Source organism: Lepidochelys olivacea (assembly GCF_965140295.1).
Source record: "Lepidochelys olivacea isolate rLepOli2 genome assembly, chromosome: 4".
Lineage (NCBI taxonomy): Eukaryota > Metazoa > Chordata > Testudines > Cheloniidae > Lepidochelys > Lepidochelys olivacea.
This window is the reverse complement of record NC_140414.1, coordinates 45,279,212-45,299,738: the sequence shown is the minus strand read 5'-3', so window position 1 is coordinate 45,299,738 and position 20,527 is coordinate 45,279,212. Positions and strand designations below refer to the sequence as shown.

Sequence of the window (20,527 nt, the reverse complement as noted above, 5' to 3'; positions counted from 1 at the left end):
GAAAATCTACCTTGCTTCCCCCAATTCCCAGCCCTGCCAAACTCTGCTCCAGGGCATCTGTGGAAGGAGTCCACTAACACCATTGCTATCAATAAAATGGATTTACTTCTGTAAAACAACTCTGTTTATGACTTTATAAACAGAAACACACAAATAATGACACAATCTCTAAACCAGTCTCTTTTCTCTCATAGCACTGGTATTCTGTTTCTTTCATTTGAATATGTGTGGGTAAGAAACATATATATAATAAAGGGTTTCAACAATAGGGAGCTACTTTCATGTTTGCTGGTACACTATGCTGAATATTTTGTGCATCTCAAAATGAACTTTTACATGTTTTATCTGTTTCTAGGTGCATCTCCTTTACACATTTGAAATTGGGTTAGAAATAAAAACTTCATCATACACATTAAAATAGTTTTTAGGTTAGTAGAATAAAAGTCCTTCATTGAAGACAAACTCCTTGCAGAATTCAAGGAATGTGGGTCTGTGTCCAAGCAACTTGACTGATGCACCAAAAATAAAATAACACACAAAAAATGAAGCCTGAACAGTTCAGATTATCAAAAACTTAAGGACGTTTCTGAGTTTTTAATTCTTGCCTGATTTTTAAGAGAATCAATTTGATATGACTTATCATATGAGAACTATGATAGTTCTGCTCTAATATTTTCCAGTTGTGTGGATGTAGTGAGACTGTAGCCTTTAGTTCCATAGTCTTAAATTCCATTCCTTGCAGCTTTTTTAAAAAATAAATTATTTTTAGTGAGTCGTGTGCACCTGAAAGATGCTAGATGATCAGCCCTAGAGACTGCAGATCTTTCTTTATCCCCATTCTGTCCCACTAATATTAATTATTATTTATTATGGAAGGGAAGCAAAGGTGACTAAATAAAGGTATGTCTTCACTACCTGCTGGATTGGCGGGCAGCCATCGAGCCAGCGGGGATCGATTTATTGTGTCTAGTCTAGACATGATCAATTGACCCCCGAGCGCTCTCCCATCGGTTCTCCAGTGCCGCAAGAGGCTCAGGCAGAGTCGATGGGGGAGCAGTGGCAGTTGACTCACCGCGGTGAAGACACCACGGTAAGTCGATCTAAGTACATTGATTTCAGCTATGTTATTCATGTAGCTGAAGTTGCGTAACTTAGATCGATTCCCCTCCATCCCCTCCCAGTGTAGACCAGGCTAAGCCACTTTTACTTCTCCACTGATGCTGGGGACAGACAGGGAATCAGCCCCCCATCCAAGCTGGAACAGCCATACAGTTGCTCTGACTTACAGCACTGGCAGAATCCCTTAGGATTCCACCACCCATGACTGTCAGAATGCATTGTGTTCCAGCTCTCTCCCCTTGTGCCCCTCACATGCCCCTCCTTGCTCTGGAACACCCTTGATGTGGATAGGGAGATTATAAGTGACATAAAGTGGGCTACATTGGCTTTATACAGCTGAGCAGCATTCCCCTGCTCTGCATGATTAAAGTAGTTTTAAGTCTGTAATATGCACCAGTGGAGCAATGCAAAGTGGGCTTAGCTAGGGGTTGAGGATATGTCTCTGTGGGAAGAACAATATCAGTAATGGAGAATGGTGAAGAGGGGCAGCTAAGTGTTTTAGCAGCGGGTCTTTATGTGCCAAGATCAGAGAACAGCACTGTTTCAATGTTGATAAATGACTGCATGCTGTACTATAGATGGAAGCAGAATTTCATTTTGGCAGTGACGTTGACAAGTGTACAGATCACCTCAGTACAAGGATTTTAGATGGAAATTTTCCACAATGGGAAAAGAATCCTGCAGGCACTACACACAGAGAACTAAGTTTGCTGACAGTATACCCCTTAAACACCTATAGCTGCCTGTGCTACATTTCAGGTGGCAATCACAGGTTTTGAGAAGCAGATTTTCAGAAAGTGAGGTCACTGGATGACTTGCCATGTCTGTAGCTAAAGCGAAAGACTAAAATACACAGAAGAAAATGCTTATTCCCTTTTATGGGGAAACATGTAGGAATGACTTATTATTTCAAAGGAGAATGAATAAACATAGACTCTCTTTATGCATAACATAGCACATGAATAGATCAGTCTCTAAACTATATACTTTTCTATTTGTTGTTACTGACAAAGATGTGTTATCACACTCTCTATAATTTATATGTCAGATCAGGCAAAATCATATTCTTATCTTCTAATTGTCTCCTTGCTTTGTGTTGTTTTCAAAGCATACTAAGCAAGAATTCAGTACATCTCAAAGCACTCCCAAACCCTACTATGTCTTCAGAAATCAAGCATTAACACTTTTGTACAATAACTTTATGCTGGAAGAGCATTCTGGCTCTTATACTGAATGTGACAGATATTGCAACCCCCACGTAATGCCTTTGGGGACCATAGTATTACAGTTATGAATAGTTTATGTATGATTGTGTTCTACTCCATGGAATATGGTTACCACAGCTCCTCTAAAAAGAAAAGGAGTACTTGTGGCACCTTAGAGACTAACCAATTTATTTGAGCATAAGCTTTCGTGAGCTACAGCTCACTTCATCGGATGCATACTGTGGAAACTGCAGAAGACATTATATACATAAAGACTATGAAACAATACCTCCTCCCACCCCACTCTCCTGCTGGTAATAGCTTATCTAAAGTGATCACTCTCCTTACAATGTGTATGATAATCAAGTTGGGCCATTTCCAGCACAAATCCAGGTTCTCTCACCCTCCCCCCCCCCCCCAAACTCACTCTCCTGCTGGTAATAGCTCCTCTGGGAGCTAAAACAGTAGAGGGTGATTACCTTAGAGATTGTAAATAACTTCAGAGATGTTTCACCCCCTGGGGTGGTTTACATAGACTGGTTCAGGATGCATTTCCCAGAGACTAAGAAACAAAGAAAGGGCTTTTGGTATGAAAAGATAAACTTGAACTAAATCATGACCTTCTTCCTGATCCAGCAAACAGACAGGCCCTTCTGTCCAAGGGGAGACCCTCCCAAACATTGTAGAAGGGTCGGAAAGACTTTGGTCTACTTGGACTGCAAAAGACTGATAGGTGGGTGACTCCTGGTATGTTTGTGTGTGTTTAAATCTGTTTATTTTTATTGTGTTTTTTCTGTAATACTTTTACCTTAAGCATAAATGTGTTTGTTTAGAATGAGCTGCCTGGTAACTTGTAACTGCTGGCAATACACACTTCATAGCCCTTGGAGAGAAGGCAACACACAGGCACTGGCCATTGGCAGGCTGGTTTGCTGGTCAGTATAAGGCAGGGAGCTGTGCAGTCTTTAAACCCCTGGTCAGAAGGGAGTGGGATATGGGCCCCTGCCCAGAGATAGGCGACAGCCCTAGTCCCAAGACCTGACTAGGGTACTCCTGGAGTAGACCATGAAGGATGAATATAGGTGCAGTTACCCTGAAACTGTGACACTGAACACGCAAATATCCTGCTTTGCCACAAGTAGCTTTTGAACTTGAATAGGGTTTACTTGTTCATAGATCATTACTTAGAATCCTTTCCAAGCTCACAGCTATTAGTGCTGTCATCTGAGCTCTGGGAACAAACTGAAAAGCCTCGGTGTGAGCTGAGATGCACAGTTCTTTCCTGTATGCTTTGCAAGCCAGAGTTTTGGAAGGCTTTTTCCACTTTTAGCCTTCACATCTTTGTTGTGTTTGGCTTTTATATCCACTTGTCACCTTAAAAATGAAAATAGCATGTTCAGGATAGTACAAATAGTATATTCATGGAAATATGCAGTGACAATCTCATTCCCTACCCCCTAGCAGTTCCATTTGTACTTTTGTGGAAAAGGGTATTCTAATCTCTGTTTGGATAGCATGCTTCTCAGCCACTAATGTCTTACCACTGTGACTGCAGGAAGATAATCTCCTGTACTAGCTACATTGTCTCTTATCTATGGGCTAAATCATAGCTTTGTGACAAGCCGGAACCAGAATCTGCCTCCGGGATTTCTCCTTGCTTTGTGTATGGGAAAATGCAATGTATGCTCTCCTACCTGGTGTAGGTAGTGTGATCAGTTTATACCCCATTGCTCCTGTGTGGCTGTGCAAGCTGGGCCATGCTTTAGCTCTAAATTTCCACAGTGCCCAGAACCATGGTGACCCATTCTCAATTGGGACCTTTGTGGGGAGCTACTATAATATAAATGTTATTACTATCAGTGCTACTTCTACTAATAATAATCTGAGATGTGGGATAGCATGTGTTGCAACTGACGTACACAACACACTGAGAGGCCTTTTGATTTAGAGGCAGATTGTAAGGAACATTTCATATTAGAGAGTGAAACATCCATAGGAGACCTGTAACACTCCCTCTGTGTTTGTGTGTTGTCTATGATTATTTACAATGGCACTATATTTCTTTTGTAGTACTAACTTGATAGTCCACCCAAACACATATATATAAATAAAGCAAACCAGCTAATACAAACACACCACCATCATGTTATCATATATGTTCTGATATATCACCCTGGATTTGGCTCAGCCAAAAACAAAACAAACAAAAAAACAAAAAAACAACCATAGGTCACTGTGAAGACCTGACACTGTAGTAGCCTTCAGAGGGATATTTCCCCTAGATTCTAAAATCAGCAAAATTTGTGAAAAAGAATTTTTAAAAATCATTATTTGTACAGTGGGAAGAAAACTGAAGGAAAAAAATGTAGAGAAGATAAAAGAATATCAATATTTTCATGTATTTTTCAGTTTGTTCTGTGCAATAATCCAAAATATTTAAACAACTTAAATATAAGTGAAGGCTCCTATTTCTTATCAGATGACAGACTGGAAACATATGTGCAGATATCGTAGGAACATAGGAATTTCCATAGCGGACCAGACCCAATGTCAAACTAGTCCAGTGTCCTGTCTCTGGCAGTAGCCAGTGCCAGATGCTTCTCAAGCAAGTGTAAGAACCTCACAGTAGACAGATGTGAGATAATCTGCCCCCTCATTAGGTCTCAACCTGGTCTAATAGCTAGAGATTGGCTTAAATTTAGAAGCATTAGATTCCTTCCAAAATTTGTTAGTGTTTACTATGACAACTCTGGATATATTTGTTACCCGTATAACTGTCTACTCCCTTTTTGAATCACATTACGTTTTATGCCTCAATGATTTCCTTTGGTGATGAATTCCACAGTCGAATTGTGAGTTGTGTGAAAAAGTATTTCCTTTTATCAGTTTTGAATTTGCTACCTTTTAATTGTTCTTGTATTATGAGAGACAGCTCAGAAGTTCCTGACCTATGTTTTCCATACTGTTCATTATTTTATTATTTTTTTCATGTCCCTGCTTATTTGATTCCTTCCAATCCTTTGGACTAGTGGCTTTTTTTAATAAGATTACATACTTTTGTTAGCAACACTCAGCAACTTCATACCTTAGCACCTTCAGAACTCTTGGGAATATGACACATGGGCCTGGTAACTTACTACTTTTAAATTAGTCATTCGTTTCAGTGCCTCTTCCTCCAACACCTGAATCTCTGAGAGTACGTCATCTTTATTATCAGAAGAAAGCAAGTGTTGGGTAAGTTTCTCCTTGCATCCTTGGTAGTGAAGACTGATGCAAAGTTATCTTTTAGCTTTTTAGCAATGTTCTTATTTTACTTAATTGCTTCCTTTAACCCCCTGATAACAAAGCAGATCTGTTGTTTCTGTCCCAGGCTTCCTGCTTCTGATGTACGTAAAGAATCACTTGTTCATTTTACACCATTAATTTGCTCAGTCCATTCTGGCCCTTCTAATTTCCCTCCTACTTATTGCCTGCTGTAATTTATGCTCCTATTTATTGGCTTCACTAGGGTCAGATTTCCAAATTTTGAAGGATTTCTGTTTAGGTCAAATAGCCTCTTGAATCTTCCCATTTAGACACATTGGCTTATTTCTGATTTTCCTAGTTCCCTTTTTCCACAGCTGTAGACATGCCTTCCAAGACTATTATAAAACAAATTAGGGAAGTTCATGTTGTTTCCCTTTCTGCGTGCACCACTTTATTACAGTTATGTGAAATTCATGAATCATACACAAAGCCCAAACATTTGGATTTTCTGCACCCATTACCTGAGGAGTATAGAGTATCTGTTCCCTCAGGCTGCATATTGTAAAGCTATTTTATGAGCAGGGCCAGTCACCACTACCTCAGCCCACACTCCCAAACTCTGCATCAACCTGTTTGGAACTGCAGTGGAGTCCCCCTAAATAGCATACAAGAACTGCAGAGGTGTGCATGGGTATCTGCTCAACCCACAGTCTTCCAGCCTTCATCACAAGTTTATGTGCAGCTGAAAATATTGTATTGGCCTTCTGGAATGAGATGATTTACACCCTGTATGAATATCTCTCAATCCTACTTGATTACAAAGTAGGCCACTCATTTTAAACTCCTGTTTCCCCCTTTCCATAGAAACCTGCTGCTATATGTGAGATGTTGCCATCAGAAATTGAAACGGAGGACAGGCAACTACGCATGTTAATAATTGTGCTTCATCTCCAGTCTCCTGTGCTACAATATTTGATGCTTCTCATTCCTGAGTCTTTGTCACAAATTTAAAACCCCTAAATCTCACATTTATTTATCCCTGTTCAAAGTTCTAACCTTTGATATTATGAGGGCTCTCTAAATAGAGAATCTGGGATTCAAGGGCTGTGTGATTCTTCTGCTTGGGTCATACTAGGGGTCAGGCACTTAGCCCACAATTTTCAAACCTGGGCACCTAAAGTTAGAGAAAATAGGAGCTGTGAGTGCTCCGCACCTTTGAAAACCAGGCTACTGCTGTTTTGATATCCACATATGGACTGAGGAACCTACCCTGAGGAAGGCAAGATGGAAAATGGGGGCTTTAATGCTCTGTGCCTAGACCTGTGTTCCAGTGAGATGTTCTGGAAAGGGGTTTCAATCTGCCACCTTTTATACAAGGGATGAAACATGCTACTCTTTAAAAAACAATACTGTGGAAAACCCAAGGCCCTGAAAGCACACTCAGGGTTCGCGGTTCTGTTTTTTCAACTTACTTTTCTCTCTTTCTAGGGCCTCCTCCTGGGGCATCTGCTCCACCAGGCTTCACCTTCCAAACAAGGAGCAGCTCCAGCGTGTGGCACGCAAACAAATGTCTCATTTTTTTCCTTCAGTCACTTAATCAAGGGCTCTCCTGGCACTGCCCTGGGCTGCAGCTGGGGGGACGTTGTGCCCCATGTGGCTCGCTCCTGGGCGCTCCCCTAGCAGAGTGCTGCTGTAAAGCCAGGTCCCTCTCGCCTTTGCCCCCGTTTGAAGCAGGGCAATCAGCGCGCTCCGCTCCCCTGCCCGAGGAGCAGCAAGGGCTGCGCTAGCCGGGGCTCGCCTGCAGCCGCAGCGAGAGATTTTGCGGCCAGCAGCTCCTGGGGGTGCTGGCGCTGCGGGACAGGACCGGAGCTGGAGTGGCGGCGGAGCTGGCTGGCTGCCCGCCCGCCGCCTGCCCCGGGCAAACACCTGGGAGCAGGAGAGAGGCAGAGCGCGGGGTGGGGCGCTGGCTGAGCGCCAGGGTCCAAGCTCCGCGCAGAGGAGGAGGAGGAGGGTCTCCTGAGCGCTCCTGTCTCTGATTAGACAAGAGGCCGTAGGGGACGAGGCGAAATCAACAACAACAAGCCGAGCGCGGCGGCGGCGGCAGTCCGAGAGGCGGCGGGCCAGGGCGCGGGGACGGCCGCGAGCGGCTCGGAGCATGGAGCGCAGCTGCCACCCCCTGCCGCAGCAGGAAGCGGTAGAAGCCTGGCTGGATGATCACTGGGACTTCACCCGCTCTTACTTTGTTCGGAAAGCTACCCGGTAAGAGCAGCGGGGGGCGAGGCGAGGGGGCAGAGCCCCCTTCCCCGCACCCGAGCCCTCGGATTTCCCCGGCGCTGCTTTTTGTTTTTTGTTGTTGGTTTTTTTTTAACAAGCACCTTCCCCTCCACCGCTCCCCTCCCAACAGCTGCCAAAACTGAAACCGACACACAGCCGCTCTGTTCCGCTGCCACCCAAGTTCACAGGCAAGCGCTTCCCGGGGTTTTGCTCCGCAGCGGGCTCTGCCTGCCCGGCCTGGCCCCCCCGCCGAGCCGAGCCGCGCCGCGCCGCGCTGCGCCTGGGTGCTGGGGGGAGGGGAGGCTGTGCGGGGTTTGCAGTGAGGTTGGGTGGCTCTCGGCGCCCCCACGCTGCGCGCTGTCCCCGGGCGCTGCGAGGCACTGAGGCAGCGGGGACTTGGCGTGCAGTGCAAGGGCAGATTGACGGTTCTGGGAACCCGAGGCCTGACCTGGGTCTAGGGATCGCTCTGCAAACCCACATCGCTCCCTTTGCACAGTAGCCGCGGGGACATCCCCTCCCCCCGCTCCACAGAAATCGGCCGGGGCCCCTGCTAACATCTAACCTCGCTTTTTTGTTGTTGTTGTTGTTGTTGGGGGAGGGTGTCACTTGTTAATGGCCACACGAGGCGCGGCTCTCCGGGCTCCGCACGGCGGGCCGGGGTTGACATCTCCGCAGCGGGCGGCGGCCGCGTGTCTGCCGCGCACAGCAGGGCGAGGCGGGAGAGGGGCTGAGCGGGTGGCCGTGCCAAGTGGGTTGAGGCGCCTGAAAGGGCTGGCCGTGAGCTGTCTGGGCGCTGCGTTTGGGGAGCGAGCTGGCGCGGGGGGTGCCTCTCCAGTGAGGGGAGTCTGGCTGGGAGTGGGGAGCCGGGGACGGGACCTGGGGGTGCTTCTGCAGTTGCGGGGGGGGGGATAGGGGCTAAAGGGAGTGGCGCTGTGTAGCTGGAGGAAGGGGGGTTGCACCCCAGCATTTGGGGAGGGGAGCAACGACTGGACTCGTGGGGGAGGGGGGTGCGGCCGGAGCCGGGGTTCTGCCGGGTGAGCACGGGCAGCGGTGGGGATGGAAGGGGCTGGGGAGATCCGCAGCAGGTAAGGAAGGCGGTGGGGGGCTGGGTGGTGCTGGATGGTGTCAGGGAGCGGGTGTCTCCACGTGGACGAGCTCCGCGTGGGGAAGCGTCCGGGGGGGGGGACTGATTCGGGGTGTCTCTTGGAGGAGCACAGCCGGGTGCAGGCGATGGAGAGAAGTTCCCAGTGAGGCGGCGTAGACACTTAGGGAGCCCTCGGCAGGGATATTCCCCGCCAGGGGGCAGCGCTGCACACCGCAAGAAGAAGCTTGGGGACAGCGCCAGTGCTAAGAAGTTTTCCTATGAACTGTTAGTGGCGGGTGGCTTGGATTTTATTTATTTATTTTGCAAAGATTGAATGTAGAGATAAGAGGCGCTCGTCTGAGCTGACGCCCCTCTGGCTTGTCATGCTGCCGTTTGGAGATAAGACGAGGTATATCTGCTTATCATTGTCACTGACCCCTCAGCGGTGGGATTGCTGGTTGAAAGGGAGTAAATGCAACTATTTTTAGAAGGGGAGTCGGGTTTCCATTTTGAATATTTTCCTATAAACAAAGCCGTGGGGATGCAGAGTGCAGGCGGTCTGCAGCTCCCACGGCATATCGGAGTGCAGGGCTGGTTAGTAAGTTGTGTAATTCGGTCCTTTGAGTGCACGCACCATCTCTGCGGATTCACTCTTGTTCCTGAGCTGCTTGCACCATCTGCTATCGCTGCTGATTTACTTGCCTCCCAAGTCACTTAACAGGGATGGATGGGTTCTGAATGAGTTTTGCTGCTGCCCCTCTCTGCATGGGATGGGGCGGGAAGAAGCGAGATCCCCATTAATTATTGACTTGCAGCGAGCAAGAAGGCTTCAGGGGTCAGTCACCTGCTTCTCTGTGACCATCTGTGCAAGGTCCCTTCTCCCCTCCTGCTGCTTTCATATCAGACAGGCTGTCAGATTCATCTCTCTGGAAAACAGCAATCCAAATATGCTATCTTTAAAAAAACCAAACCCTAAAAATAAGTTAAATAGCTTTAAGAAAAGTAAGAGCTGGATGGGGATAACTGGCATGTGTGGTTAACCTTTATATTTTTATGGAATACTGGTGTATGGTATATGAGTGAAGGATAGTTTGTTTATCCATGGAAAATGGGGTGGTAGCATTTTAACCAGCTTTGAGAAGTAGCATTTAATCAGGTCAGCTTGCCACACTTCCATTGGAAACTGGAAGTAGCACTGAACAAATACAAATGCTAATTAATAATAACCATTATGTCGATTTGTTTTCCCCATGGAGTAGGTTGGCTGGTCTTTTTTTAACATGCAGAAACAGTTGTATTTTTGTAAAGGTCTGAAAAGGCAGGGGTTCACAAAATACAAATTAATCAGGTACCTTTGACTAACTGAAATACCTTTACATTTTTATAAGATTTCTACAGAAAACTGTCAGCTTCAAATGCTTGTTTGGCAACTATCCTGTTGTTTTTTTTATAGCGATGGAGATGTCACATTATTTTCAGAACTGTCTACCAGTCTGACTTAACTGTAGCAGCTTGTTTATTTTTTCGGTTTTGAACTTACTTTATAAGTAGGCATCTATAACAAAGAAAAGGCAAGTTTTCAATTATTTGATGGCCTGTCTGGTTTTCTTTGTATACTCTCAAATTACACTTCATAAACCTTTAAGAGTTTGAAGCAATCAGTGTATTTAGTAAAAACAACAAGGAGTCCGGTGGCACCTTAAAGACTAACAGATTTATTTGGGCATAAGCTTTCGTGGGTAAAAAAACCCACTTCTTCAGATGCATGGAGTGAAAATTACAGTGTATTTAGTAAAAGATATAATTGTCTACATTGTGGAATTATTCTGGAATATGGCTTGATAGAAAACCCTGAACTTGATTCCATGTTTGTTTGTTTTTTAAATTGCATAATATGTGCTACAGTAATAATTACATTGAACTGAGGTGATTGCAGTTTACTTTTCATGTTTCAATTGCTTAACGTTGTACTTGTTCTGTCTGGTAAATGGGATTTCTCTGAGATAGTTTTTAACTTGTACTTTTAAAATCTAATTTAGTTCTGCACTTTTTAGTTTGTTTCATCAGTTTATATCTATATCTATACACACACCTTGAATCAATTTGGTAACTCATGAAACAGGCACATCACCTGTTAGTCTGAATTCATATTGCTATGTATAATTACCTTTATTTTGCTGAAGAGCTTTTCTGTTACATTTTCAAATATGAATACAAATGAGCAGAAACAGAATTGAGCTCCATCGTTTGTTGCAAGGTTAAGAATCAAAATCGAGAATAAACACTGAGTGTGTGATTCAAAACCCAGTTAGTGTAACTCTTTCCATTGATTTCAATGGGCTTTGGATCGGGATCTTATTGAGCAAGTATCTTTGCAATATTAAAATCAATTATACAAAATAGTCCTCTCTCACTTCATGGATTAATTTGTGCAATTCCTTACTCATAGAGTAATCCCACTGACTTCAGTAGGAGTACTCACATGATGAAAGAAAGAAAAGATTAGTTTAGGTGGTTTTATCTCAAGTATTTTATAAATTTAGAGCCACAGTATCATACATATTCTATAAAATCAGGCAATATTTGTCTCTTTTGTATAGATCACATTGTCATTAATGGATTTCTGTGTATGGTTTATGGAGAGACCACATTTCCTAGAAAGCAACACTTTAAAATAAATTATATATTTCAGTTAATTTATAATTATTTGTAAGCTACACAGCTATGGAAGCTTTGCTAGTCAGTATTCTGGGCCCATGTCAGTATGGGCTGCAAGACTGGACCACTTGTGTGCTAAATTTGCATAGCATTGTTATCATTTTTATAAAAGTTAATTGTATATCAATAGTTTAAACCTTATATCAGTTATGGCTATAAGCTATGATCTAATCCTGCAAGGTGCTGAGCAAACTCCAGTAGGCTGCTCAGCACTTTTCAGGAGGTGCTCAGTGTAGGCCGTATTACTTCTGTTCCACAGTTCCACAATACTGATTAGGTGGATGAATGAATTGTGATGCAATATGTTATATTTTGATATGAAAGTGTACAACCTGGGCCTGATCCTACAAAAACTTATCCAAATTTGAAACTTTTACCCACATAATCCTTTCTATTGACTACATGGGAATAAGGACTAATCACTTGATAATGGTTTACAGTATCAAGTACCCACAGGTATTTTATTACTTTGTTTTGCACAAGGCACTAGAAATATACAGGAAGTGTATAAATAAATATTAAATGTGAATTTTTATGATAGCTCTGATCAAGATGCAGAACGATGGTTCAAATTTGTCCCTGGCACTCTTAATGAAGTTACACCGGAGCAAATATGGCTCAGTTTATTTAGCCTGTTTAATTTTGGCTTACTCAGATACAAAATTTTTAGTGGTAATAGTTCATACTGTACATCTGTTGGTTTGTTGTACCACTTCTTCACATTCCTGTTTCCTTAGTTCCTACTAAAATTAAGCTATTTATTTTTTTAAGAATTCCCGTACTAAAATTAATCTTCCTTTGTGATGTTTTTTCCCCTTTCAAAATTTTCAAATTTTATTTGTAAGAGTGGCTTTTTCAGAAAGCGGAGGAAATGGTTTTCAAATTAAATTTAATTCTTCTCATTCTGGTACAGCATATGGACTTTGTTTTAGAATCTATCTTTTGATTACCCATAATATTATTGTAGCTTTTTCATAATTGATGTTAAAAATAATTCTTCTAATGTTATTAAGCATGGTGTACTGAATGGTGTACAAGTTTGATTGGTATACTGTATTGGACTAACCTTGCATTCCTTGTACCCACTAACTTCTGTTACAGTTAGGGGTGAGTCTATTATCACTATCAATTTACTGATGGTATACTTTTTGTATTACTTTTGGAAAAATGTTATCCAGGCAGTTTGTCACACCACTTTCATCCGCCAAGCTTCACCCTTACTTAAAACTCTCTTCAAGAAACCAGTATACTGTATACAATATTTCTGGTTTCCTTTATTGTTCCTCTTAAAAATACTCATGTGACTTTCTCTTAGTACCTTTCGCGCTCACAGACAAATTCACTGTTCACTGCTGATTCACTCAGCTCAGGGGAAAATTGTGTTCCAGCTATAGGCAACTTCATTGTTCCATAGAGGTATTTTTTTCTGGCTTCCTAAATGTATGGCATGATAGATAAAAAATATTAAGTTAAGCATTGCTTTTGTCCTAATGGAAGTAAGACCCCTTGCTATAGCTATCTTGGGTTATTGTAACACAGGTTGAATATATCAGTGATATGTGAAAGGGCAAGCATAGTTTATTTCTCTTAATGACAGCTCCAAGTATTTCATTTGGGCTGGTTTCTCAGTTCCGAGGTCTTCAGTTTCCATGTTCAGGGAGATATTGGAAAATGCCTTTCCTCTTGAGCCATCTGTTTGGTGTTTTAGCTTTGTAAGCTTATGTTAGTTATAAACCTTGGGTGTTGTCTCATAGTTTTATTCATAGTAATATGCCTATGCTTAGTTTGTTTCTATATAAGAGGAAGTTTATGCATTTTTATAATAAGTGTACAGAAGTTCAGACTGTCAAACAGATTCTGAATATGTGTTTTGGAGAGTTATTTTTGAATGATCAGATTTGAAAATACTTTGGTAATCCCCTGTGAAAAAAATGAATCCTAAAAATATAGAACATTTTTACAGGACTGAGTCAAATCAATCCCTGGTGTAACCTTGTTGACATTAGTCATGTTACACCATTCTGACCATAGTATATTTTTTCCCGTTTGCACATTTTGTTCACGTTGTATGTATTCACAGAGTTTTGCCTGAGAAAGGAGTGGAGGAGGATAGGGGTCTTTTCTGTAAAAAACATGAAAAGTGTTTCTTTTAAAAACTAGTTTGCTTAAAATCCTTTTCCTCTAAGTAGTCCACACATTCTTAAACACTTTTCTCAGGAACCTCAGCTCCCCAAAGAAATGTATACACTGCATTAAGACCACTGCAAAAATTTAAGACCCAAATCCAACAAATGCTTAGGCATGTGTGGAAAGTTACTCATATGAGTCAAGTTACACATATAGGCAAGTAAGTTACACTTATGCCTACTTATTTGAAAGAAAGGGGTCTGAAAAGCAGAAGATCAATGCAGCTGCAAAACTTCCTATGAATTCAGAGAAAGCAGGGTCAACAGACTACCCTCCCCCTCCACCTTTTATACAAAATGCGGGGGGAGAGGGAGAGAGCATGATTAAGCAGTGCAGGTGCAGGCAGTTTCCTCTTGGACTTTGCTGGGAGCTTTGTGTGCATCAGGGCGAGAGGATTAGACCCTAACTTTTTGGTACAAGAAAATAAAGTGTGAGGAGGGGAGTATAAATTCCATTTGAAGGAGGTGGGAAGGTGTGATGGATAGTCAGAGAATCTTTACCATTGGGTTAGTATTTCGTAGCCATAGGAATTCACAAAAGTTTTGACTACTGGCTTCTATTGAAGAATCCTCCCAGATTGCAGCTACTGATCGTGAATGAAGTTCACCCCCTGTGCAGCAGGCTAGCACAAGGCTATATACTACTTAAATCTCACGTAGGTCTGACTTTGAGGCTTAAGTGGGATTTAAGTGGGGCATAGACATTGTGCTGGCCTTCTGAACAGGGGTGAAATTTAAACTGTTGCTCAGAATGTCTTCAGGCCAAAGAGTGCATGTTCATGTTTTCATAGTGTATTTGCATGTTTTTGAATGTTTGTCTAAAGGTGAATTGTGTGGAGAATGTAAGATCCAGGTCAAGTACTGCAAACAATGCTGCTCAACCTCCTACAGTGTTTCCTGAATCAGACTAATACTGTGCAATCTATTTTCATTTTGAACATTATATTAAAGAAAAGGTATTTTGCTTTGTCAGAGACAAGTATAATTACCAAAGTCACACAATGTAAGTCTCCCTCTTCTTTACTGTCCAAGAAACATAAATAAATTTACATGGAATAATTTGTGATTTATATGAATTGCTCAAAAAACAGCATTAGCTGCAAAAGACTCTATTTACAGGGTGCCAGAAAAAACCCTTGTTCAAATGGCCCTTGTGAGTAATTCAATGGTTGTCATTTCACATTAGGCCTGACACCAACCACAAAATATGTTTACTTAGTAAAAAAATATATTTTCCCATTTTTTTATGTGCTAAGGGTGAATTCACTGCTGTACAGAGGGCCAGCCCAAAGCCTCTGCTCCACTTAAATCCTACTTAAGTCCTATTTTGGGAATTTAAGTGGGACTTTGGTAGTACATAGGGGTGAATTTCACCTTTAGGGCTTAAACCTTTTTCCACTAGACTCAATGGCAAAACTGCTATTGACTTCATAGGAGAGTGAATGGGGCTGTAGTTATTCTGAGGCTGGGACAAGAAACAAACATATTATCAGGAAAAATAAAAGATCCCGTTTTATTATTTAAAACCTTGACCTTTGTATCGCTGTAATTTTGCTGTGCCTTTTTTGTATTGTGAATGGAAAATCCCTTCTAGGGCCAGCGTTTTTGAGGGGGGAAAAAAAAAGTTAGGCCTACAGTTTAGTTGTAAAAGTTGACTTGTAAATAGCCAAGAATAATAAATTATCATAAGGACATGCACTTTTTGGTATCCTCACTTCAACCAACTAATCAAATTATATGTCCTATTTAAGAAAAAAAAACACCAGCATCAGGCAAGATTTAAATTGTATAACACTGAAAAATCATTAATTTCAGCTCTAACAAGAATACTGTATCTGAATCAGGAGCCAGAGTTCTTAATTTACATTTATACTTGGCAAAGAACATGTTTAATTTGAAGACCATGAGTTGTCCCATTCACTACTCACATGTTTAAAGTTAAGCATGTGCATAGGAACTTTGTTGAGCTGGGCCCATAAATGGACACTACAATCTTTAAAATCAAACTTCTATCTTAAAAAAAAAAGTTTGCTTACTGTTGTTATAAATAACACATCAAGGGATGAGAACAAAATAACTTTCTATGTGATTTCAGTTATGTGCATTTGACAGCACTTTGTATATTGTTGTTTTTCATTATTTCCACTATGTAGTCATACAATTTCTCCTACTTGTGTAGGTCTTCACAAAGCAAGAGGGGAGAGGAAAACATTTTTAAAATGTATGAAAATGGGAAAACCTCAACTCTTGGTAAGGGAACACGGGGCAGGTTTAGAACCAGAAACTACCTTAAACTGTTTTGTTAAAAATCAACTAGATTTCAAGTTGATGGTGATCCTTGAAATGATTTCCACATCTAATTTACATCAAAAAACTGAAAAGAAAATTGTTGCCGTCTAGTGGTTATTCTGAGAAAAGCACATCGATAAAGACTAATTATTGGGCCTATCTTGAAAAACTGTTGACTTCAACAGCAGTAGGATCAGGCCCTAAGAATTAATGCAACTGAATGTTGGCATTCTATACTAGATGAATTCAGTCATGAGTGCCTTTCTTCCAAGGATCTCAAAGTTCTTTACAGATCCCCTGGCTGGGATGATTTAATCGGGGATTGGTCCTGCTTTTGAGCAGGGGGTTGGACTAGATGACCTCCTGAGGTCCCTTCCAACCCCGATATTCTATGATTCTATGTTAAGGCAATTACTTTGCGACTCTTATTGACACAGGTAGTATCACCGCTAATGTGAGGAAGGCGATTCTAATTTCTCCTTAACTCAATAAATATCACCATAGGGTTTTTTTGGGGTAGTTAAAGATAATATCTGTTTTGCAGATGGGTAAAATGAAATGCACAGTGGTGAAGTCACTTATCTAAGGTCACACAGTGAATTAGTTGCATAAGAGCAGTTAGTGGGGAGCAGTATTGTCTGTGGGATTGAATACTTGACCAGGAGTTGGGAGAGCTCAGCTCTACTCCCAGATCTCCCCCTGGCCTGCTGTGTGACCTGGGGCAAGTCACTTCTCCTCTGTGCCTCTGTTTCCCCTTCCACCCACTTTCTGTCCTTGTCTATTTAACTTGTAAGCTCTTTGGCACAGGGACTGTTTCTCATTATTGTACAACACCTAACACAACAGGGCCCTTATTTCAGATGAGATCTCTAGGTGCTGCTGTAATACAAATAATAAATAACGAGAGCTGGGGTTATGTAGCTCTGTACAAGGGAACATCCTTATACAGAAGGATATGTTTTCCCCCAAATAGTTTATTCTCCATTTTCAAAAGTAATAACCCTCATTCCCCCTCAACCCCACCCCCACTCCAAAAAAAAATCCTCTCAAAATGTTTTCTGCTGGAAGATGTCACCTGGCAAATTCGGTTCTCACCATACTCTGACATTCAACATCTTATAATGAGAGGGAGGTGTGGATGTGACAAAATGCAAATGACTTTAAAAATAGCCATCACCTACTCCCATTCATGAACTCTGGCCTCAATTATGGTTGCCACAGTGCAGGCTTACTGGAAGAAAAGGATTCAGGAAGTCAGTAAGGAGCAAGTGCGGCTGTAGCTGCACACCAAGCAATGTTTAAAGGGCTACGCTGGGGTGAGAGCATGTTACAGTATTGAAAGGGTCTCTAGTGAGCAGGCTTCTTGCAGCACCTGGTATTAGTATTTGCTCCTGTTTTATACAGACCTAATCTCTACTGTCACTGCTGCAACTGCTCCCTCATGGCAGTTTTCTGGCCCTAAGGTTCTTAGGGCCAAATTCTGCAAATATCTATGCCCATTGAAGACTACTTGTGTGAATTAGGAGTGTTTGCAAGATTGACCCTTAATTTAGTCCTTTTCACATCACATTTGTCTCATAAATAGTGCTTTCTCATTTATTTCCACTAATCTCTCTTGTAGTTCAATAGGTGTCTGGTACTGATAGACCTTACTTATATGGCTTATTGTATACAGAGAAAATAAGTGTTATACTTGTCAAGCATGGTTAAATGGAAAATGGTACTGAAAAAGCAAAAACAAGTCCTCTGATTGATTTTTAAAATAGATTAAAACAACTATGTTTTGCATTTCATCCAAAATAAAATATTAGTTCTTCAACCCATGCATATAGCTGTGTGAGAAAACGGAGATGAATAATTTCCTTATAAGAAGTGTTACTCAGAACAGGTCAATAAAATTGTTGTTATTCCAGCTGAATTTAAACAACTTTACTGTTGCCTAAATTCTGCAAATGCCTAATCAGTTTAAAGTATAAGAATATATTTTAGGAGAGTTATAGCCATAGGATTTTTCTCTCGTCTTAATCTACACAATTTCGTAAAAAACCCACATACTAACCTGCTAGCAGGTTACTGGACCACCATCAAAGAGACATTTGGGGGGAAACATAAAGTCTAATAGTGCAAACTCTCTTTCCAATAAGGAGAAGGTCCTTATTCAAAGGCAGTGTGACTACTTGGATGAGAAAAGTCTTACACAGTCAGGTTCTAAATCCCCCCACCACCCCTGTGAGGCAGGAAGATAAGTTTTGAAATCCCTACTTTATAGATGGACAGGATGAAATGGAAAGATTGAATCACTCTAGGGCCATGGAGTCAGAGCTGGATTTAGAGGCTTTTGTTGTTTGTTTGTTTGTTGTTATTACATTGGTAAACCTGTGCTATGGCACTTTACAAACAAATAAAGTGGCAGGGCTTTTCTCTGAAAAACCAAGTCCATGCTGTAACCAGTACACTGTGCACCTGGTTCTCCACTGCCTTTACATTTTATACGGCCATTTACACCTGTGCAAATTGAATGTGAAACACTACCAGGTCAGAATGATAGCATTTTACTCTTCCTTTCATCACATGTAAATGATCACACAGATGCAAGGCAGTAGAGAATCAGCTCAGTGTGCCTCCTCTAATAAACTGGTTTCAGAGTAGCAGTTAGTCTGTATTCGCAAAAAGAAAAGGAGTACTTGTGGCACCTTAGAGACTAACAAATGTATTTGAGCATAAGCTTTCATGAGCTGCAGCTCACTTCATTGGATCATTTTATTATTTCCTCTAACAAACTGTGGTCATTCAGCAGGTGGGTACAAATGTATCATAGACTTACAAATGATAAGTATGTGAGTACATTTGGCTGATTAATGAGCAGGTTAGGAAGGCTATTCCATCTTGTTCTTTGCTTGTATAAATGCATTTACATCTGATTTTACAGTATTTTTTTAGTCAGGTTCCACACAATCTGAGAGTGGCTTAAAAATCATGAGTTTTTAACATAATAATAAATGGGTTTTTAGTTGCCTTCTAGTTCCTGAGCCTTTAGGGTGCACTCAGATCACATTTTCAAACTTTCTTTGCAACCAGAAGGGCTAGAAGCTTATTTTTGTTAATGAAAGCAGAGGTTTTCAGCTAATTGCTTATCTCCAGAGCTAAGGCTTAAAGAAAAACACCAAATATCGCAAGTCTCATGCTGAAATCACAAGAGTCGGGAACACTGATTTTAATCCAGGGATGTTCAGAGTCTTCTTATACAACTTTTTTTTAATAATCATCTGTTTATTTCCTCAGGGGATATTTTTGGCCATTTCCGTAATTTTTTTCCCTCTAAAAGATTTCCCTTCCCTCCTTTGATCAAGAGAATGATTAGATGTTGGCTTCTTATTATGTCCCTTACTCAAACAGCTTGCAGTGTGAGTTTGCTGACATGCCTCTTGAAAAGTATGAGTTCATGTATTTCTTTTGTACAAAGTCTCCCCTCCCACATTTTAACATCATCTGTGGGAGCTCAGCATATTAAGAGCTATAAAGAAGTCCTTGTTAAAATCAGAGTTATGATAATATATTAATCATTCTTCCTATTGATGTAGTTTTTCATATGAAAGTATCATTTCATAAGCCGTTTGGGTGAAACCAGATCTCTTGTTCAAAGAGAAATTATGATGACACTGTAATGAAGACAGATAATTGAGAATACTTATTAGTATATTAAATAAACCCTGAATTTAATTCCTAATATTTTTTTAAATAATTAACCCTCTCTTTCACAGCAACAGTGGAATCATTTATTGCTCATTCTATTGCATTTTATTATCTGACATCATTTTCCAGTAATCAGACTGGTTTAATATTCATGGGTGCTTTGTAATAGATGTTGATGTACACAGTAATAGTAATTATTATTATTATTTATTATTTCATACACAAGTGTGCTAGGCACGTCACAGAAGAACTGGAAACATATGGGATGAAATCCTGCCCCACTGAACTCAGTGACAACACTCCCATTGATTTTAATAGGGCCAGCATTTCATCCAATTTACCTACCCAAAAGAGCATGCAGTCTAAGGCCCTGATTCTGCAAAAGACTTACAATTGTGCTTAACTGTATGGCCTGTTAGTGCCATTAACCTTGACAGGATTATCTCATAGTGTGTGAATAATAAGCACATGTGTAAGTCTTTGTAAGATCAGGACCAAAATACTGTAATTGGGAGTCCAGATAAAGATCAGATTCTGCTTTCCGTTATGGTGTGATTAAGAGCAGAAATTGGTCAAACAGCTCTATTAGATCATTTTAACCAACTACTGCCCCTGAGGGAAAAAAATATTCTCTCATATATGACCCTGAAATCCTTACTGATGTGTAGTCTGCAGTCACATTGCTCCTTTTCTTGGACAAGTATTCAGTACAT

The 20,527-nt window shown here is 41.3% G+C and overlaps 2 protein-coding genes across 5 annotated transcripts in view; one reads left to right on the top strand and one right to left on the bottom strand.

Annotated features, from left to right (window-relative positions):
• LOC311519776 (uncharacterized protein) overlaps positions 1–7,273 on the bottom strand; it is a 166,682-nt gene extending 159,409 nt beyond the window's left edge. For both annotated transcript variants that reach the window (XR_014711367.1, XM_084626680.1), the window contains exon 1: positions 7,043–7,273. The gene's annotated coding sequence lies outside the window, so the exon portion shown is untranslated. The remainder of the gene's footprint in view (positions 1–7,042) is intronic.
• A 102-nt stretch (positions 7,274–7,375) lies between these two features.
• PDE5A (phosphodiesterase 5A) overlaps positions 7,376–20,527 on the top strand; it is an 89,933-nt gene continuing 76,781 nt past the window's right edge. For all 3 annotated transcript variants that reach the window (XM_084626679.1, XM_084626678.1, XM_084626677.1), the window contains exon 1: positions 7,376–7,829. In XM_084626679.1, the coding sequence (XP_084482805.1) occupies positions 7,726–7,829 (104 nt within the window). In that variant the 5' untranslated portion in view covers positions 7,376–7,725. The remainder of the gene's footprint in view (positions 7,830–20,527) is intronic.